We start from the raw sequence: 22,677 nt of genomic DNA on the forward strand, positions 1-22,677 counted from the left end.
ATGCGTTTTAGGAATGATTGTTCCAGTGCACCTATGCAGCCATTGTGGAGGTGGGGGGTGGTACCACAGAAACCGAAAATTCTCGGGCCAGCAGCATATGTCCAAATTTCCATCCGTTTTATTTAATCGGAAACGATCTGAAAACAGGGCATATAGTGTAAAACACCGAACTTGCCCTTTAAATTGACTAAAAGTGACATTTATAATGTTACAAAAGATTTCTATTTCAAATAAATGCTGTTCTTCTGAACTTTCTATTCAATAAAGAATCCTGGAAAAATAAAATGTATCACGGTTTCCTCAAAAAATACGAAGCAGCACAACTGTTTTCAGCTGATTTCTGGAGGATCATGTGACACTAAAGACTGGATTAATGATGCCGAAAATTCTGCTTTGATCACTGTGATAAATTACATTTTGAAATATATTACAATAGAAGATAATATTCCACATTATTACTGTTTTTACTGCATTTGATCACATAAATGCAGCCTTGGTGAGAATAAGAGACTTCTTTAAAAAAAATCTTACTGGCCCCAAACTTTTTTAGCTGTTAGGCTACGTAAATATTAAATAAAATGTCTCCACATTTTCATACATTTTAAATATGAACATTTTGTATTTGAAAAACATGCTGAGATATTACTTAAAAAATGATTCGCAGTGATCTTATCAAACCAAAAAAATGCACACAATATCAAATTGAAAATTGTTTTTATTAATTATCCCACTCTCTGCTCCACAACACTGCTGTAAGATCTCAGTGCAAAGTAACAAACACATAATACTGAACAACATCAGCACACTAGGCAGATAACAGACCGCCAAACACAAGTGATTATCTTGTGCGTCCCAGGCCTTCTTTTGAAATATAACTACATAGAAAGAAGAGCGCTTGGACAAAATCAGCATTATTACTGCATGACAGTTGATATGCGCACACTCTGGTGTGGTTAATGGCATATGGGTGTCTAGTATGAATCTGACAATGATTTGCTTGCTCATAACAGAGTGAACACTGCTGTGTGTGTGTGTGTGTGTGGTTCAGGTGTAGGGCAGTGCTGTTTGTCTCTGTGCTGGAGAGGATATTAAATGACACTTTCATATAGCAGTGTGTTTTTATTTTCTTCCGCCTTTGGCAGAAGTCTGGCTTCATTCTCAGGTGGAAGGAACTCGAGATGATGCCGCCCCCAGATGGGTGTGGTCAGATGCTGCCAGCGCTGAACAGAGAGAAACAGAGAATCACACATACTGTATATCGCAACATAACTTTTGGTGAGGTTGTGCACGCATTTGTAGATTTCGAAACATTTCTAGCATCAAGAAGTGCCACGAATAGGTGGACTCCATCCAACATCTACTCAAGCCAATCAGATAACAGCCACATTGTGCAATCATAGCACGTCCTTGCTACAACCAATCACATTTTGGGCCGTCTCGTCCTAAAATAACTTTGCTCATTAGGAAGTATATGGTCCATAAAAACTGGAAGAACAAAAAGATAGAACAGAGTGTCAACAAGTAGCTGACTAATAAATATCTGGATTAAACCTCTTGATAGTTTGTGTAATTGTGTAACTCATGTTTGAGTTTGTCCAACAGCGTTTCCCAGTTCTTCAGTCGAGCCGTTTTAATGGATATGAGCAGCTCCGTGGATCTAACAATCCATTAAGCATTATACATAATATAGATAAATATCCATGTGACACAGACATCATATAATACATTTAAAAGTGAAATGCCCAGCAGACAAGCAATATATTTATTCATTGGTTAACACTTGATCACACCAATAATACTTCATATGAATTAGACTTTATTGTAAAAATTACTTAAAGGATCCAAAATAAATGCAAAGATGTATTTTTCAGCATTGCAAGATTTTTATTTGCATTATTGACTCACAAAACCCGAACTGTAGTGATGCTGAGGCTGGTTACATCACTGATGGTGATTTGGGCTCATATTCAGTATTATATACATGGTGTTATGTCCTATAATTGTGTAAGGAGCGTAAGTGTGGAGTACCTCAGAAGTAGAACGGGTCCGTTTAATGCTGGTGACTTGTCGAGCAGAAGAAAGAAATGCATTCAGATTTGGAACAACATGAGCGTGAGTGAATAATAACATAATTTTCATTTTTGGGTGAACTATCCCTTTAAACTCCAACCACAGCTCAATGTGAACAAACTAAACGGCCATAGTTGCACAAGGGTTGCTGTTCCCGCCTCGAGTGTAAAGCAAAACGTGATTGGTTGTAGAGAGAATGTGGTAAGATTGGTCAGCACAATGTGTCTGTGATCTGATTGGCTTGGGCAGTCGGTGGGTGGAGTCCACATATTTTTGTGCATCTTGACGCTAGAAATGTTTCAAAATCCAATTTCAAAAATATGCAGGAATGCGCAGGAAAAAATCCACAAATGCGTACAGCGATCAACAAATGCAGAGGAAGTCATGCACAAATGTACAGAAAGTGATCCACAATTGAATGCTGGCCAAAGTTGTGTTTGTGAAACTCCTGTATTTTTTTCTGGATCTCATTCTTTTGGTTTGTGAATTTGTTCAATATTAGTGAATCTCTTTACATTCATTTGTGGCTCAGAATCTATTTATCTGGAAATATGCAACAATTATAACCCCATACCCCCTACAGAGTAGCTCTTTTCCATGGCAAGCAAAGTAGCAACACACACACATCACAGTCCTACCTCCATGAGAGAGCCTTTGCAGTGCAGCAGTTTGTAGAGGACGGTGACAGGAATGCAAAGCATGGATGAGAGAGCGAGAAACCAGCCCAGCACCTCACCCCACCACGGGTACACATACACGGCATTATACACTAATCGCTTGTAGTTGACCACATGAAACAAGAAAACACCCTGCGAAACACAGACACAAACCCCTTTAATACCCTCGGAAGAATGTGAAACCCAGCATTGACGCGTATTGCACATAAAAACCCACCATACACACTACCGGCGTGATGTAAGACCAGCACCACTTCATATACGGCAGAGGACGATAGCCGATCATACAGGCCACGTCGTCCATGAAGCGATCGGCACCTGCAGGGAGAGTCAGAGAACGAGAGTGAGGCGCTCTGGGTTCACACACGGACTCTGCATGCATATAACACTCTTTTAAAACAGAGGTTCCCAAAACTTTTTTGCCACCCGAAGCCCTTAGATGTCAAATATTTACTTGAAGTACCTGAGATTTTAATTTGTAATATTTCAATAATTTAACAACACATTTGCATGTTCACGGCAGGGTTATTACAAAACTAAAACCATTGGTTCACGGTTCTCTGTCGGTTAATGGTCACATGACATGCATATAAACTACTCAAATATTTTAGGTTCGATTTTTATTTTTTATTTAAAGGGTAACTAAACCCCTGGTCAGAGCCTGACTCCACCCACTGGCAATATTTAAAAAAATGCTGGAAAAGTGGGCAGAGCCCAGCAGAGATACAGGGGGCGAGCCGAGGGCTGGGCTGAGCGGGGGGGCGTGCACCTGAGACCCGCAGTGACGCAGTGATTGACAGCTGCTGTCAGACTCGCTAAGATGGAGAGTGACTAGAGTGACGCAAGTAGCTTTACAACAGAGCGGTCATTTGAAATCGAGGACTTTTCTCCCCCACCTTCCCCTGAAGTGGAGGAATTGTCTGTGTACACAGAGCTAAAAGCATATCAATTCGAGCCGCGAGCTCAAACTGCGGTGTCGCATCGCATTAACTCCCGCATCGCGATCGGCATCCGAAGATGCTAGCGAAGCAGCCGCGCAAGAGAGAATGGGGCCAGTATCTGAGTGGATTATTATTACTATTGACCTCCGTTAAGCATATTTTGCCGCTATGTGAAAAAAAATATCCAGCAAAACGCGCCGGCGGTGGTGGAGTCCATGCAGGAAGAGCAGCGTTTGGCACACAAGTGCATGTAAACACTGGCGCCTAATTTCCAAGTCTGGTGGAAAGTTATGCAGTCCAGCAGTGCTGTTGCTACCGGCAACACTACACCTACGTACCAGCCTAACCACTGTACTAAACACAGATAAAACTAATGCTAAAAATCTACACTATCCTATAACTGATGCAATACTATGCTACTAACTAACTATGCTTCTAACAACACTAACAACTATGCTAAATAACTACCTAGGCTACACGAAATAATCTAAATAACTATATAAATGCTATGCTAACTAGATGCTAAAATACGCTATCCTGATCGTTTTCAATACTAGTAATTTCCAATTCCTGACTCGCTACAGTGGTTTTGACGGAACCAGATGCTTTTATACCAGGGGCTGCCAGGGGCGTGGTGAGCTCGCACCAAGGGCGTGACAGAGTACCCCTGTGTCACAGAGTACCCCTTCGTCACAGAGAACCCCTACGTCACAGAGTACCCCTACGTCACAGAGTACCCCTACGTCACAGAGTACCCCTACGTCACAGAGTACCCCTACGTCACAGAGAACCCCTACGTCACAGAGTACCCCTACGTCACAGAGAACCCCTACGTCACAGAGTACCCCTACGTCACAGAGTACCCCTACGTCACAGAGTACCCCTACGTCACAGAGAACCCCTACGTCACAGAGTACCCCTACGTCACAGAGTACCCCTACGTCACAGAGTACCCCTACGTCACAGAGTACCCCTACGTCACAGAGTACCCCTACGTCACAGAGTACCCCTACGTCACAGAGTACCCCTACGTCACAGAGTACCCCTACGTCACAGAGTACCCCTACGTCAGGAGATTCCGTTTAACCTGAAGAGGGCATCACTCAGACGTTTTTACACCATATATTTGAAAATTAAAACACTTTATACTCAAATGTTAAAAAATTTACTTGAATCAATGAACAGCATTTATGAAGCTCCATTCTACCAGATCATTAACTAAAAAAAGTTGTTTTAGTGTTTAGTTACCCTTTAAAAGTGAAAGGCCGTGTGTCCACCAAAGCATTTTTAGCCAGCTGAAAACGCCTGGCTATGGGCGCTTGAGAGCGTTTTGGCAGCGCAGCATTTTTTTCAGTTGAGACGCTTTGCTTCGCGAAAGTGTTACTAGTGTCTCATTTCACACATATTTTGTTTCTGTGTTGATTCTACACTCTGTGTTTGATTTTTATCTTTAATTTAAAAGTGTAAAGAGAGAGAGAGAGAGAGAGAGAGAGAGAGAGAGAGAGAGAGATAGTGAGTGTGAGTTTGGGCTGAACAACTTGGCCCAAAAAAACAGATTGTGATTATTTTGTCATTTGTCGCGATTGCGATTTGAACTGCAATATGACATTTCATTGCATATGAAAATCTCTACACTGCTGAAACGAGTAAACAAAAAAATGTAACTAAATAAACAAATATTGTACTGCTAATGGAAATAGTTACTTTTAAGGCTGTTCACACTTAGGTTCTCTCTTTACAAGAACCAACCAACACTCCAAAACAAATATTTCTTAAATACTTCACTTGCAAACGTTCAAAGCTTTTATTGTGGTGTAATATTGGTGAAATGCTGTGAACTTCTGCCCACAGAATGAGTTGTGGAATGAGTAATTTCTGTGAATGTGAGGGGAAATGTAGATAAAGCGAATCTAGTGCACATTGCGTTCCTAAATGCGTGTTAAACGCTAGAAGAGATGAAGTTCAGAGAAGCAGCATTTAGCCACTTGCGATTTGCTAATATATATCGCTTTTTCAGTTTTATTTCGATTAATTGCGTGGCCTCTTTTGTTTATTTCAGTGTTACATTTGATTTAGCTGATTTTTTAAAATTTCATCAACTCACAAACCCGTTTGCTATAAACCAATCAGATTTGAGGTTCAGGTTTGAGGCGTCTCTGCTGTGCTCCAAAGAGGCTTCCTAACTAGTTAAACCAAGCAAGACTTCCTCAGTCAACTGAGGATTAAATTTTTAAAATTAATATTTTAAATCCACCAGTTGGGTTTGTCCAGCATTTTTAGAGTGTAGTACGACTTTGATTGGCTGGTTCAGGTGTGTGTGTGTTTAATTGGGATTGGAGCTAAACTTCGCAGGACAGTGTCCCTCCACGGGCAGGATTGGACACCCCTGAGCTAGACCATCATAAACCAGTCTGGACCAGCATGGAAATTCCAACTGGTCTTTTCAGTAGGGTTGCATTTTTGTAAGGATTATGTTTGTTGGCAATGTTTTTGCAGGACCAAAAAAGTATGTTGATCCAGAAACACGTCTTGCACTGCAAAAGCTACAGATTTCTTTTTTTACCATACACCCAGGCCACCACCACACACTCCCAGAAGGCTTGCCAAAGCATAGTAATCCCACTCGCCGAGTAATAGTCAAACAGCTGGAACACATACATCCCTCCCTGTACAGAGAGAGAGAGAGACTGTTACCAAAAATACATCCAGGAAACATAATGTGGAGATATGAACTCTACTGATGTATCATATACTTCACTATGGGCCTCAGACGTACCTCGGTCACCATGGAAAGATCGATAGTAAAGCAGGTAAAGCAGCATATTGCGACGACAACTTCACGACGCACAGAGCCTATGAATGTCTTCGGGGGCAGCATGTCCATTACTCCAGTTATAAAGCCTTCAACACCAACAAACTGAGAGAGAGAAAGAGAGAAAACAGAAAAATTAGTATATTTTAAAAGGAAGCTAATGGTCTAACCAAGAAATATGTGGGCAACAAGGACAGCTGAATGTTAAACATTGTTGCTAGTCTAAGAGCTCTGAGGCTAATCTGAGGCTCTGAGTGAACATTAAGGGCCGTTCACTCAGGATGTGTTCTTGCATTCCTGCGCTGTTCTCTGATGGTTGCTTTACGTACACGTGTGTCACACTGACAGAGATGAAATGGCTAGAGGTTGGCGAGTTGCTGAACAGTAGTGTTGGTAGCTAGTATGCAACTGTAGTGTACTTCAAATCTTAAAAATATTTCATGTTTAACATGCATCGTCTGAAAACATAGTTCGCACTTAAGTATATTATTTTACATATATCATGTAATAAGTACGCATATTAAAAGTAGGCAAAAGTGTACTTCTTTTTCACAAGGGTAAAGCTGCTTTGCTGAGCTTCAAATTAAAAACAGATTAAAATAATATTCCGTTTGATTCTATGTGCACCACCTTGTGGTTTTTGAGCACAAGAATGAGCCACTTTAGGGGATAGTTCACCCAAAAATGTTGATTATGTTATCAATTTTCTCACCCTCAAGTTGTTCCAAACCTGTATGAGTTTATAACAGATTTAAATTTTTGGGTGAACTATCGTCGTAGAAGTAGTTCCAGATACGGTTCAGGCAAAGACATTTTTGTGTAACTTGATGTCTTATCAGAGCTTTTCAAGATAACCTTCTTGAGGTTTTTCAGAACATTCTTTATGAAATGGATTGCAATTTAATCATCTTGAGCTTACTAAAATGTATAGCAGGATTTGTGTCATAAATAAATGGGTGGGGCCTCACCTGACTGTCCAATCCCAACACCAGAAGCATGAGAAAGAACAGTACCGCCCACAGCGGCGCTAAAGGCATGAGCGACACTGCTTTTGGATAGGCAATAAACGCTAAACCAGGACCTGAGGGAAAAGAAGATCCACATGTTGATGTATCATAATATTTACATGGTACTGATGTATCATAATATGTACATGGTACTGATGTATCATAGTATTTACATGGTAAGTATTTTCTGGCACAATGGCACTACCATGGTACCAAGTCTAAAAGCCTATTGTAATAGTATGTTTCATGAAATCTAGGAGAATGAAGGACCAGAGAGCGTGATGAGGACAAACGCATATCTCACCACTTTCTGCCACATTACTGATGTCAACGCCTTGTTCGGCCGCCATGAATCCCAGAACTGAGAAAACAACAAACCCTGCAAAGAAGCTTGTGCCGCTGTTTATAAGAGCCAGAATGAAAGCATCCCTAAATAGAGAGAGAAATCACCATGGGATTAGCATGTAGCAGAACACGCCACGCACAGGGTTAAACTGGCTGGATTCTGAACTCATGCAACCTCTGATCTCTGATCACATGCATGCAAACACACACGCACTACTGTCCCACAGGGATGCTGCGGGATTATGAAGCCATAAAGAAAAAAACACTTTTTTTTGGCAGGGAGGCCTTTGTGTTTATATACAGACAAAAGAACAATAAACTATTCTCTGTACAACACAATACATACACTGGGGACCAAAAGTGTAGAGCTTGATTAGAGCTTGATTATATAATTTACAGTGGAAAAATATATTTATTTATTTATATTCTTTCATTTTCATATAATATTATATATTATAATACACTATATTACACACTAGAAGGAATAAATGGAGTAATCTTGTAAAAATCATATATAAATAACATAAAATCAATTGAATTGCTTCACTGTGGAATATTACATATTTTCTAATAATGTAATGTTATATAATATACTATAATATATATTAGCAAAATTTTAATAAATGGCATAATCTTGTTAAAAGTCATATTTACAGAAACATATTCGGTATGCTCATATTTATTTACACTGTTTATGTCCATCAATACACTATGCAGACCAATCCAAATCCACATAAATCTACTCTTATACAGTATATGATCCCATATTTGAGATATAGCATTATGAAATAATCCTTTTGTGTGTGTGCGTGTGTGTGTGTGTGTGTGTGTGTGTGATATTCTGCTTACTGGTAGCAGTTGTTGTTGAATCGGTTGTAGCTCCCAAGGGCCGTCAGGGCCCCCAGACCGATCGCATAAGAAAAGAAGATCTGTGTGGCAGCGTCAATCCATACCTGCCATCATAATTGTTACGGCAACAAGAATTATATAACCATGTCACTTGGCTCTAGTTATTGCTTTAAACATTCAGAACATGGGTAAATCTTTGCTTACAGCTGAAAAAAATACCTTTAAGATTTGTATTAATTTTAAAGCACATCTGGTATCGAGTATCTATTCTGCGGAAAATTAGTATTGGAAGCGTTTCAGATATTTTATTATCGATATGTATCGAAAATGCTATATTTTTGACAACACTACATTGCACTTAGTTTATTATTTCAGATGTTTTTTTAAAGGACTACAATTGAAAAATGAATATATTATAAAAGTATAATTATTTACAGCCACTGCTGAAATACACACGCATTTGGCGGGTGTTAATGCCAAGCCCTGGTTATTATAGTTAACTAAAACTAAAAACCAAAACCCTAAAAAACATTTTTGTTACTTGACATGAAACGTTAACTGAAATAAAATAAAATGGTCACATTTTAGATTAGGGTCCAATTCTCACTATTAACTATGACTTTTGCCTCAATAAACTAATAAACCAAATTACTGTTTATTAATAGTTAGTAAGGTAGTTGTTAAGTGTATGTATTGGGTGGATTAATGGATGTAGAATATGATCATGCAGAAAAATGTATTAATATGCGCTTTATAAGTACTAATAAACAGCCAATATCCTAGCAATATGCATGCTAATAAGCAACTAGTTCATAGTGATAATTGGAGACTAAACTAAAGTGTTACCCAAAATAAAAATATAGTATTTCAATGATACTAAAATACCACTGATTGACAGACATTGATCTTGATTCACAATTTATATGGGCTAAAACAACATCTCTATACTGACTTGATACAATTTTACATTCAAATGATCTATGAAATGTGGAATTGCCTGGATATACTTGCCATAGAATCAGGCACATATAAAAACTAAACGTGTGCAGACGGCCTCTCACCTGTGCCTCGGAGAGTTTGCTCCAGTTTGGTTTCAGGTAGTAAATAATGCCATTAAGAGCTCCTGGCAGTGTGATGCCATTAACAAACAAGACCACCAGGACCAGATATGGGAACACAGCTGTGAAATATACAATCTGCACACACATACATAGACACATTACTGTACCGCACTCTTACTTTCCCACCTAAAGGTAAAACCACTGTACCTCCTGAAAAATGAGGTATTTCTGCATCATCACAGGCTCGTGTTTATTATCACAGTACCTTTTCTCTGACAGTCAAGCACAGGAAGAAAAACACAGCATGCAAACATGTCCGCTGGGAGAGCTAATAATTGGCTTACACGCGGACAGCGCTCTGGCCTTTGATCTAATTTCTCATGTTCGCAACAAACATTCATAATGGTTCGACTAATGTGTGTGTGCACAGTAAGTGTAGGTAAGGGATAATGTACAGTCAGCCAATCATTACCGCAAAATAAACCTTAGCAGAGTGAACATGACCTCGACGCGAAGCATAAAATGACCATCTGACTGTACATTATCCCACTTAATACACATCTAGTTACCAAATAGATGCATGAAATATTGATTAGAGTATTTCTAGATGAGCTAAATACTTATTTGTATATTGTATATTTGTAGCCTATATTATATTTATATACAGTACCATTCAAAACTTTAAATTTTTTTACATGTTTCTTATGCACACCAAGGCTGTATTTATTTAATAAAAAATACAATAAAAACAGTGATACTGTAAAAATATTATTATAATTTGAAAATGTAATTTATTCTTGTGATCAAAGCTGAATTTTCAGCATCATTACTCCAGTCTTCAGTGTCACATGATCCTTCAGAAATCATTCTAATATGATGATTTGATGCTTAATGAAAATGTTTATTATTATTATCAATGTTTAAAGCAGTTCATATTTTTGAGGAAACTCTGATTCCATTTTTTAGGATTCTTTGATGAATAGACAGTTAAAAAACAGCATTTATTTAAAATATAAATCTTTTATACCATTATAAATGTTATAACTGTCACTTTTGATCAATTTAATGCATTATTGTAGAATGAAAGTTTTAAAAAATTTTTTAAATAAAGTCTTACTGACCCCAAACTTTTGAATGGTAGTGCATATATATAAATATATATATATATATAAACTCAAAAAAAAAAAATGTGTAGACATGTTAGCACTCAGTTCCTTGTTTTTGAGTTCCGTGTTTTTGTTTCCTTGATTTAACTGGTGACTTTTAAGCTTCTAGCCATCATCTTTCACAAACAAACATATAAAGTATTTGTACCTTTCCGGCGGATTTAATCCCCTTCCAGATGCAGAAGTAGACGATGACCCACGTAGCAAGTAGGCACAAGACCAAGTAACCGCTGATGTTACCCACTTCATCCAAACCACCAGACAGACGCAGTACTTTACGCCTGATCACGAAACAAACATTTAGTCAAACTACTTTAACCCGGCATTTCCCAAAATGATTATTGTAAATGTTATCACAGCTAAAGAGCACACAGCCATTGACAATATAGCAAAGCCTTGTTGCATCTGCAAATAGTTAATACACAACATAAAAAAATATTATTCATCTTTTTTTAAGAGTTTCTCTATTATTATGCAAATGATGTGCAGTGATCTCCACAGTAGGTTTCGCATCATTACTGTTACAGTATCTGTTTTATAACTACAGCTGGAATGCTGTATTGACCAATCAGCATCCAAGAACAGAACTATATGTTTTATAATGCAGATTTTGTCGTATAACCTGTATGACTTTCTGCTGAACATAAAAGAAGATATTTTGAAGAATGTGGGTAACCAAACAGTTGATGGTCCCCATTGACTTCTGTTTACCAATGTTTGGTTACCGACATTCTTCAAAAATATCGTCCTTTGTGTTCAGCAGAAGAAAGAAATTCATACAAGTTTTGGAAAAGCTTGACGGTGAGTAAATGGTGACAGAATTTTCATTTTTGTGTGAACTACAGCTTTGACAGCTCATCTGATGGCACAACACTTTCACAAATGTCTCATCAAATCTGTGCCAGGGCAAAATCAGATTTGAAAACATTTAAAAGACACTTACTCCCAGAACTCCATAACAGACGATCTCAAACCCGCGGGCTCCAGGCAGATGGCACTGTGGTTGAGGGAGGAGACGTTAAGAGGGGAAGGGGACAGTGACTGATTGAAACACACCCGGCTGAAGTTGGTGGTACAGTTGACGGTGTTCCACTCATGTCCACACGTGGCCCACGGCAGAGGAGAAGTGAAGGAGTGAACCAGAAAGTACAGGCCCCACACCAGAACCATGATGTAGTAGGTGTTGCAGAAGAACACAATCACCATTGATGCCAGACCAAGACCTAGAGGAAAGAAAGATATTCCCCCTGCTCCAATACATGCTGTGTCTCACACTGGACAATATTACAACCCAGACAGATCAATATTCAGTTTTACCATTAAAAATTCAAGACAACTGCTGGCAGGACCAGGTATGGATCTCTTTGTGGCTGTTGTAAAGGTTGGGGTGCGCGTACAAAAACATCTGGCTATTAATAATACTCCACCTTTAAAAAGAGGCGCGATGTTCCATGTGGCGACCCCACCCTGTTTCATGAACTGACCCAGAGCGATCTCCAGGAAGAACACTGGAATACCCCCAAAGAACACCATCAGAATGTAGGGGATCAGAAACACCCCTGCAACACACATGACATTACCAATCATTCAATAGGCAATCAGGAACAATAAATGACACAGTAGGGGCACCACTACCCTCTATAATGTATATAAAAGAGTTCTTATTGCAGAAATAATACACTGCAAAAGAATATAATTTAGTGTGAAATTAAAGGAGCACTCCAGGTTTTTGGAAATAGGCTCATTGTCCAACTCCCCTAGAGTTAAACAGTTTAACCGTTTTCGAATCCATTCAGCCGATCTCCGGGTCTGGCGGTAGCACGTTTAGCATAGCTTAGCATAGATCATTGAATCTGATTAGACCGTTAGCATCTCTCTCAAAAAAATGACCCAAGAGTTTCGATATTTTTCCTATTTAAAACTTGACTCTTCTGTAGTTACATCGTGTACTAAGACCGACAGAAAATGAAAAGTTGTGATTTTCTAGGCCAATATGACTAGGAACTATACTGTCATTCCTGTGTAATAATCAAGGAACTGCTGCCGTACCCGCAGCGCAATGATATTACGCAGCGCCTGAAAATAGTCCCCAGCTCGGTAACTTCCAACGTGACCGGCACTAAGTTTATAATATAATTTGCGCCAGCTGGTACGGCAGCAGAGATCCTTGATTATAATCGTCTAATCAGATCTATGCTAAGCTATGCTAAAAGTGCTACCGCCAGACCCGGAGATTGGCAGAATGGATTCGAAAACGGTAAAACTGTTTAACTCTCGAGGAGTTGGAAAATGAGCCTATTTCCAAAAGAAGTGGAGTGTTCCTTTAATGTAATGTTTTCAGACACTTCACAACACTCCACTCTGACGTCAATCGAACCCAGGAGCGCACCAAAAGTGCTAGTGTGAAAGCACCCTAAGAATGTGTGCTCACTTGGCGGTTTTATTAGATTAAAACGAACTGGTGCGATTGCTCTGTTAGTGCGGTTCATTTGAATAAGTGTGAACGCTGCCATCTGAACCCTGGTGCGCACCAAAGAAGCGGACCGAGACCGCTGAAAAGATGAGTATCAAATTAAATATGAACGCAACACAGACCAAAGACATGTACAATCCAAAAACAGGACATGATGTCACAAGATGTGACCCCAAAAAGAAGTGACCCTAAATGTTTTTTTTGGTACTGACCAAATGAACCAAGCGAACCGAACTACAAGTGTGAATGCACCCTTAAAGTTTGGTTCTCTTGGTTCTTTTGGTCTGGACCAAAAAATAAAGTTATAGTTAGGTCTGGTTCACCTCGCATTCAACTTCGCACCAGGGTTCAGATGGCAGCGCTCACACTTGAATGAACCGCACTAACAGAGCAATCCGCCAGAATCTGTTTTAATCAAACCAAACCTGCAGAGTGTGAACACGCCTTACGCGTGTGGTTACACTTTATTTAAGGTGACACTGTTACAGTGTAATTACACAAACAAGTACTAATTAACATGATTAACATTATGTACTTACTATAGGGTTCATGTTATGGTTTGGTGTAGGGTTAGATTAGATGCTTGTAATTAGAGTTGTCAAAAAAGTACCGACTTCGGTACCAAGTGGGTACTGAAATTTTTGAAACTTTGAGCGCTGTTTGGCCATTGTGTTGCTCATCGGATATGTCTGTGATTGGCTACAATGATCAACGCACTGGAGCTTTTGAGAGCAACGTGTTTTTAAAAAACGGGAGCGGGAGCGTTTGAAAGAACAAGCAGGACTGGTTCTGTTCTGGATAGACGCCTGCTTTCAAACGCTCCCGTCTATATCTGTGTAAGCGCTCGGTGAAGAGCGTCATTGATGTATATTTACAACATGTGTTTGAAGCGCTGATCATTGTAGCCACAGACATATCCGATGAGCGCGTGAGTACAATGGGCAATCAGAGGTGTTTACGATTCTGCTCAACAGCGCTCAAAGAATTGCAGTATTAAGTATTAAGTTCAGTATTAATATTAAGGTGTAACTACACCTATAGTAACGTGTAACTACACCTTAAAATAAGCAAGTGTGTAGAAACATTGCTGTGACAGTGTACTCTCTTTAACTGAATAGTTCACTTAAAAATGAAAATTCTGTCATCATATACTCACCCTCAAGATGTTTCAAACCTGTATGAATTTCTGTCTTCTGCAGAACACAAAAGAAGATATTTTGAAGAATGTCGGTAACCCAACAGTTGTTGGACCCCAGTAAAAGATGACAGAATTTTCATTTTTTAAGTGAACTATTCATTTAAGTACACTTAAGTGCCCTTTTATTTCATTAATATTATCCGAAAGTACAGTTTATATATATATATATATATATAAAGTACAATTAAGTGCACTCCTTTTTTACAAGGGTAACAATGTCTGTAGCTTAGTTTTTAAAAAGATAGGCTAGTTCACCCAAAAAGGAAAATTCTGTCATCATTTACTCAATGTCATTCTATTCCAAACCTGTATGACTTTCTTTCATCTGTGGAACACATAAGAAGATATTATTATTCCAAACAACACTAGACCCCATTAACTTTCACTTTGTGGACAAAAAACGTTTTGTGTTCAGGTTTAGAATGACATGAAATGTTTAGTATTATATGATGACAAAATTTACATTTTTGGATGTACTATCCCTTTAAGAAAACTCTTGAAATGTGCTTTTTGTATATGAGAGAGAGAGAGAGAGAGAGAGAGAGAGAGAGAGAGAGAGAGAGGTTATGTCTCCCTTGCAAATCATGTTGTTTACTGACAGATAAAGAATCCAGAGGTTTAGTATCAACTCCATAGACACAACTGACACTGTTCTTGAGATGGCGTCTGCATCTCATGACACTGACGCTGGCTTATTGACATGCTTCAGCTGGCATGAAAAACAGAAAGGGAAAGGGGGAACAAAAAACGCTGATAACTCGAAGCAGCGTAGGCTACATCACCACCTTCATACGTCAGACGACGGTTACTGTTACAAGAGAGGGAGAGCAGAACAAAGAACAGAGTGCCACTTCTTCAACCTTTGATAAACTCAGGCCATGAACATTAGACAGGCACTGTCCTTCCTCTTTCTTCCTGTCTGTCGGACCCACGTTTATTTTTCTCAGCGCTTTGACCTTCTGACTTATCTCTACGGGCAGATACTTCATTACATTTCAGCTGTTTTAGTCTATTAGTGTTAGGAGTGTGTATGACAGAACAACAGTTACTCTGGGTCACTGACTCATCATTAATAATAAAGTATAGCGATGAAAATCTCACGTTTTCAATGTGGTCTCAAGACTTTTAGACCCAACTGTTGGATATGTTTATATGCGTGAGTATCTCACCTCCTCCGTTCTTATAACAGAGGTAAGGAAACCTCCAGACGTTTCCAAGGCCAACGGCAAATCCAACACAGGACATGATGAAGTCCATTTGCCTGCTCCATGTTTGTCGTTCTGGATGCCCCAGTTCTGCGGTGGGGTCGCCTGTGTCCGCCAAACCCACACACACACTGGGCTCAGTCAGCTCTGTATGAGACCCCTCAGTCTCCGACACCAAAGGACGGGCGACTTCTGCTTCCTCCTGAGACTCATCCTCCTCACACGTGCCTCCATCATCTGAGAGAGAGATGAACATGAATTTGTCAATGTTTGACCTTCTTTTGCTTTAATGACAGCAGAATTTGTGCTGATATGAAGTCTATATATATAGATATCATATATATATATATATAAATTGAATGCAAATGCACCCATACAGCATGAGGGTTTGATTGTTTGCTGTGCTCCTATGACATCAGTGGCAGTTTTATGCATGTCAGAGATGCAGTTGAATCCAGATTGGAGCGGATTGAAGGACTGTGTGTTTGAGAGAGAGCATGTGTAAGGAAGAAAGTGAAAGAGGGACACTTGATACAGTTAAATACATGAAGAGACCACATCCGGATCCTGTTCAGACACATCATCATCAATAGTACTGCTAATGGAAAGATACATTACAACACCACACTACACCATTCTGATTCATAGATTATATTGTATGTCAAAGCATTAAAATGTATACTTGTTATTATCAAACATGTATGTAAACAAATAAACAAACATAAAGTCATTCTTACTGGAGAAATGCTCTTCTGGCGACATACCGCGCGCTGTACAGCAGGAGCGTCGCGCGCCCGAGACTCGACTAATAACCGTTATTAACGTTTATATTTATTTATTTATTTTCAATTCGCGTTGTTCAGTACTTTTCCGCGGGGGTGCTGTCTGGGTGTTTAAATAAATTGATCTTCAGCAGAAGGTTGATAAGATTGATCTCCAAATTACAATAATTGACGTGCGTCGCAGACAGACGAGGAATAAGAGGGTCTCAAAAGCAGTCGACAAAGCACTTGAAGGTCAGCCTGAAGAATCGCATGGATGTCGGTTAAACGAGAATGATAGTAAGTCTTAGGGAATCTCCCGGTTTGGTAAAGTAATATAACGGGAAAGCAGGTGTGATGTTGGCGCCCGTCTCGTTGGATTTTACACTGCTCTAGGCGTCAGCGCTCAGCTCGCAGCGTCCCGGCTATAACGCCCGACGCGGCGCTGTGATTGGCTGACGGATGTGCGGACCTCTGTGATTGGCTGATGTCCGATGAAGTCACACAAACGCGTACCTGACTAGAGACGCGTACTGAATCAAACTAGTATGCACTCCTTTAGAAAAGTACAGGAATGCATTGCCTTCGAGGAATGTCAGAAGATGTGTTGGACTTGTGAATTGCAGAGATAAACTGCTAGCCTGACTAAAATATATACAGAAACGCATCGAGTGAGCAACTCATGAAGTCATCAATGCTGGTTTAATTTGAGTACACTGGGTTGATTATTAGCTTGAGGACCTGGTGAAAAAGGAAGAATAAATGTGGTTTGGTAAAAGGAACTTGCCTTGAAACCTGGACTTAACCCTTCTGTTTAACTGTTGCCTTTGGACTTTCAGCATGCTATACAGTTTTTTATTATAATAAATATATTTGTCTGATGAAGCCTTCGAATTGGGTCGAAATGTCATTGTTTTTAAAGAAATATAGTTACATTTATGTGATTGAGTTCACCCCCTTTAGACCCACTTTACCCAAGTAGTTTGCATTGTACTGAAGTGAATATAAAAGGTATTTTGCCAATGCTACTCACTGGGCAGAAAATATCATAATACAGTGCATAATACAAGCACCGCCAAACAGCTGTGAGAAACTATTCGTGAGTCACCAAAAGCCCCCAAATTCCACAGACTCTGTATTAAGCCTCCAGATCCAGGGGTATTAAAGGATCTTTTGCAATAAGAGCGCGTATGCAGTTCTCTCGAGTTCCCTTAGTTGCAACAGCACAGGAGAAATAAAACTAAAGACAGACATATATATGTCTTTTGAATATGGCATGTGTCATAGCTTTCAGGTACTATACTAGCTCACTTGAAGTACAAACAGGAACTATAAGGTTTTTAAAATTAAATGACTATCAAATTGCTGTTAGAATCCGTGCATTTCTACAATCGTGCCTCTTGAGTTTCAAACTGTCTTTTAAATATCACTGCCAGACTATATATAATATTTATTGTCAAGTCAACATATTACAACTAACCCTTACTACTCTTGTGATTTATGCTAAAAATAAAATAAGGATTTGGTCTATACGGGCACCATATACTATTATTTTGGCCATGTATAGTTAACCCAAAAGTTGGTACAAACCTGTTTCTTTCTTCCATTGAACACAAAAGACAATATTTTGAAGAATGCTGGTAACCCAACAGTTGATGGGACAGTTTGGTTGCCGACATTCTTCAAAATATCTTCTTTAAAGCTCAGAAAGTTTGTCATCTGACCAATCTGAAGGATTCATGAGATATTGTTAACTTGTAGAGCCTCTTCTGTATTATCTCAAGGCACTTATCTTATTCTGTATTAACATAAGACACAAGTGTAATAAAATAAGTTTTATTTAAAAAAGAAGAAGAGCAAATTAACATAACTACTAAATTAATACCATGAATGATAAAGGAATAAAGTGCACAGGATGCTTAAATACAAGTGATTAAGTGGGGTGTGGCTATGGCAGAGATACATTATCCTATGGAAAGATATATTGTTGTTCCTCTGAAACTAATAAGGTGAACACACTTATTATACATCAAACAAATGAATTAAATATTTTTAGTTATTCACTAGCATCAGTTATATTACCTCTAATGTAAATTAGAAAAGCATATACTGATAATATACAGCAATACCAAGGTTTCTGGAAAGAGGTTTTGTTGATCCATCTGATCTCCTGGAGCACCAAAAGGGTCCAGCGATCTTGAACACACAGATGAGGCCCAGAAGGACCGTAACAATCTGGAACATGCAGACGAAAGTACCTCGAAGTGAAGGTTTGTTTGCACCCCGGAGCCTAACCTAGTTTCAAATGTGTCTGTGTGTCTGAGACTTGGGACATGAACATTAGACCAGCTGGACAAAGACTCTGAACGTAGTCTTTGATAATGTCTCTTTCCTCATAGGCTGTCGACTCAGGATGGAGGCTCAGCACGGCGTATCTGTCTCAGTCTCTCTAGCCGGGCCGGAAGCTCAGACCTTGCATGTATCTGTTAGTGTCTTACAAGACGGGAGACTCACAACATGGGTGTACCTGTTAATGTCTCACTGGATGATCCGGAGAAGTTGTGTCTATTGAAAGGATATGTATATCCGTTTCCAATGAGGAGGAGAGGGCAATTTTGCGCTTCTGAATTCCAGTGCTGTGATTGGCTGCTGGCCCTCCTTTCTTTCCCCTGTGGAACTCATTTGCATAATCTAAAGCACACATCCGGTGTCTTTAAAGTTTTACCAATGCATTTCTCACTTTCCAAACCACCACCAGAATACATTTAGCAATATTCCAAACAAGATGGAAAAAGGCTGAACATTAATTTGTACATTAACAGCTGAATTTGTGTGAGATGTTGACCAACAAACTGTCACTGAGAATACTTATTTCTCTAAATATGAAATGGATGTGTTGTAGTTTACATAAGTTTCGGATCACTGCGGCCTAAAGTCCTAAAGAATTTTTGTGGCGGTTGGCTTAAATCTTAGGGATTAGTCTCATGATGGGTGCAGGGCAGAAACTGCCTGTGGACCATGGAGAAGTCCCGTCCTGCCCATGATTGAAGTGTCAGTCAGTTTCCCTCGCATCCTTATCTGATGGTGTGGGACATTTGTTTGACCTAGACCTTCAAGATCCAATCGAAATGTTGCAAACCTTTCTCCACTGTTGCAATAAGACAGGGGCCCTGCCATAAAACTGTGCCCTGAAATGTGCTGTTCCCTACACTGCTGACTTACAAGTGCTGCACGGGCATTATAACGGCTGTGCACATCTGAGAAGAGACCTTTGGTAGTGTAAGTGAAGATAATGCCCTCTTGTGGGGAAAACGTGCACTTGTGTGTCAGTGAAAGCTGTTGAGTGAGGTTTAAAAGGATAGTTCACCCAAAAAAGAAAATTATTTCATTAATATCTCACCCTCATGTCTTCAGAACACACATAAAGATGTTTTTTATGAAATCTGAGAGATTTCTGTTCCTTCGTTTACAGCTACACAACTACCACTACGATTCTTTAAAAAACTCAAAGAAGATCGTAAAACTAATCCATATGGATTGAGCGGTTTAGTCCAAATTTTCTGCAATGATCCTCATTGGTTCTTGCTGAAGCTCAAACGTGATGCGAAACACGAGAATGATCCTCATTGGTTCTTGCAGAAGCTCAAACGTGATGCGAAACACGAGAATGATCCTCATTGGTTCTTGCAGAAGCTCAAATGTGATGCGAAACACGAGAATGATCCTCATTGGTTCTTGCACATCAAGTGAACATGCTTGAGCTTCTGTTTACCACAACTTATGTGTGAGTTGATGAATGTGTATATGTGGATAAAAGCCTAAATTAAATCTGTTCATCATAGACAGACAGCGATCGAGTCTCTTCAGAAAAAATATTGACTAAACCGCTCAATTCATATGGAAACATTTTTACGATCTCTTTATGAACTTTTTGAAGCGTCGAAGTGTTACTTGCGTATCTGTCACAGAAATCTCTCAGATTTCATCAAAAAGATCTTCATTTGTGTTATGAAGATGATTTGGAACGACATGAGGGCGAGTAATGATGACAGAATTGTATTTTTTTGGGTTAACTAACTAACTAACTAACTAACTAACTAACTAACTAACTAACTAACTAACTAACTAACTAACTAACGTTAACTTTAATTCTTACAACCAATTAACAACGATTAACACACCACTCATACTGTTCTACAAGTATGAATTTATTTATTTCTTAATTTAACTTACACATCTGACAATTTCTTTGTTTGAAATAGTGCATTAAAATGGAAAAAGACAACCTGTGCTTAACCAAACCTGAGATAAATAGACACACATTATGTGACTATATTTATAAATATATATGTACACACCACACATTTATATATATTAATAAATAATAATAATAATAATAATAAAGGAATAAATAATTTAATAAATGGTGATATGACAAATAAATAATTTCAATAAATATGCAACATTGAATAAATAAACTCTTCCATAAATAGAGAATATATAACGTGTGCGACACCAGCAAATTATATCAGAGAAAGTTTAGCTATTATTCTCCCTGTTGAGCTCATGAATATTATATGACGTCATCGGAGCAGGGGGTGACGGCTATATAAAGGTCAAGCTTGGAGCAGCGCCGGGTATATCTTTTACTGGACCAGCTTTTGATTTCCTAAACTAGGCTGTACATGAGGACTTGCCTAGCGGAAACTGACTCTGGATCAGCGTAAAGCGTAACTCCTGACAGCCGGCCTGGCTCAGAGGTCTTGGTGAAGGTCTCCATGCTCTGGCCTTTTGCCTTGCTCCTCTGGATGCCACGAGACCAGACGCTGGTAGCGCTCCTGACGCTGCTGGTCCGGGTCGACGTTCACCCACACACTCCCTGTCCATTTGAGGCCTCGAGTGACCGAGCAGTCGCCGTGGAGAGAGAACTCATCCAACTCTCCAACCCAACCTGATGGAAATGAATGGAGAAGAACAATGTGGAGGTCATTACTATTCATTACGCATACACTATCAGTCAAAAGTTTGGAATGATTATGAAAATCACCATTGCCATCAGAGAGGTGGTTGTACCACAGTAGAGCAGTTCCAGCTACAGGTTTGACCTTCAGATTTCCTTTATCACAATACTGCTGAGAGAGATCACCTAACACCTGAAACACACACACACACACACACGCAGATTTCAAGTGAACCCTTAACACTGCAATAACGTCCAGTGCTTAAGATAGCCATCACAATTCAAGTCCTTCTTCCTGTTGCCGCCTGGTTGCTAGGCAACAGAGCTGTTGCCATAGAAACGAGACGTGGCTCACCTCCTCCTCATACGTCCTGTTGTCGGCCACAGGGAAGCTGGTCTCTCCCCCTCCATCCGCCGTGTTCAGATACAGCAGGACCGTCAGATACCTGGGAAATAGAAACCCCTGTATCATGCCGCAGAATTATTACGAGTCAATCAAATTAGACACAAGATGTACTTGAAAAGTACCTGCATGCAACTTGGTTGGAGTGATTTGCTGCCAGATGTGTGTGTGCGCAGCTGCTGTCGGGGTTGGGCGGGCTGCTGTCGTGGTGGGCGTGGCTGTGCCCGCCCTGCTCGTAACGGACAACTTCCATTGGCTCGCTGAGATCGACCAGCGACGACGGCAGTCGCGTCACACGCGTCACTCTGGAGAAAATCAAAGTGTGTCAGTGCGTTTATGTGCATGTCTTAAACCAGCTCTACTTTGTGTACTACGTCTAGTGCACAAGGAGCCATTCAGCAGACTTTTTACCAGACGCATGTTCTCCTGGGAAGTCGTGTTTACGAGTTGGGAAGTCGTGTTTACGACGTCAGGTATGATTAAGTCACTTTCATCGGAGTAAGATGGCGGTGTACCTTCTTCTCTTAATTAACTACACAAAAACACAGCAAGGTTTTTAAACCCTACTTCTAGAAAATGAAGAACAAAGGAGTATTTTGCTTTTGATTCATTTATGAATCCCCTGTAAACTTCATCGTTACATATTATATTACAATGCTATTATTTGTGCATGTAATTAGCTTGTTTGTTTTTTGTAAATAAAATGCCTGACAATGTCACTGCTAAATACCTATACGTATTGTGGTATT

The 22,677-nt window shown here is 39.5% G+C and overlaps 2 protein-coding genes across 5 annotated transcripts in view; both read right to left on the bottom strand.

Moving 5' to 3' along the window:
* Window positions 1–697: 697 nt before the first annotated feature.
* On the bottom strand, window positions 698–17,012 carry LOC306985664 (sodium- and chloride-dependent creatine transporter 1). Of its 4 annotated transcripts, XM_079588176.1 has the most exons (15): window positions 16,542–17,012; window positions 16,182–16,281; window positions 15,769–16,041; window positions 12,356–12,487; window positions 11,872–12,151; window positions 11,077–11,209; window positions 9,763–9,897; window positions 8,702–8,805; window positions 7,812–7,936; window positions 7,469–7,581; window positions 6,465–6,605; window positions 6,252–6,354; window positions 2,965–3,065; window positions 2,709–2,879; window positions 698–1,220 (listed from the first exon to the last, which is right to left on the bottom strand). In XM_079588176.1, the coding sequence occupies exons 2-15, from the start codon at window positions 16,237–16,239 to the stop codon at window positions 1,089–1,091; spliced, it is 2,001 nt and encodes a 666-aa protein (XP_079444302.1). In that variant the 5' UTR covers window positions 16,240–16,281; window positions 16,542–17,012; the 3' UTR covers window positions 698–1,088. The 4 variants fall into 4 exon arrangements, with proteins under 4 accessions (XP_079444302.1, XP_079444303.1, XP_079444304.1 ...); XM_079588177.1 differs by lacking the exon at window positions 16,182–16,281 and having other exon boundaries at window positions 16,542–16,987; XM_079588178.1 differs by lacking the exon at window positions 2,709–2,879 and having other exon boundaries at window positions 16,542–16,983.
* Window positions 17,013–20,759: 3,747 nt separating this feature from the next.
* p4htma (prolyl 4-hydroxylase, transmembrane a) overlaps window positions 20,760–22,677 on the bottom strand; it is a 31,394-nt gene continuing 29,476 nt past the window's right edge. Inside the window, exons 6-9 of the mRNA XM_079588967.1 lie at window positions 22,054–22,233; window positions 21,881–21,971; window positions 21,613–21,718; window positions 20,760–21,516 (exon numbers count right to left, since the gene is read on the bottom strand). Of these exons, the coding sequence (XP_079445093.1) occupies window positions 21,320–21,516; window positions 21,613–21,718; window positions 21,881–21,971; window positions 22,054–22,233 (574 nt within the window). The 3' untranslated portion in view covers window positions 20,760–21,319. The remainder of the gene's footprint in view (window positions 21,517–21,612; window positions 21,719–21,880; window positions 21,972–22,053; window positions 22,234–22,677) is intronic.

Source organism: Phoxinus phoxinus (genome assembly GCF_949152265.1).
Source record: "Phoxinus phoxinus genome assembly, chromosome: 18".
NCBI lineage: Eukaryota > Metazoa > Chordata > Actinopteri > Cypriniformes > Leuciscidae > Phoxinus > Phoxinus phoxinus.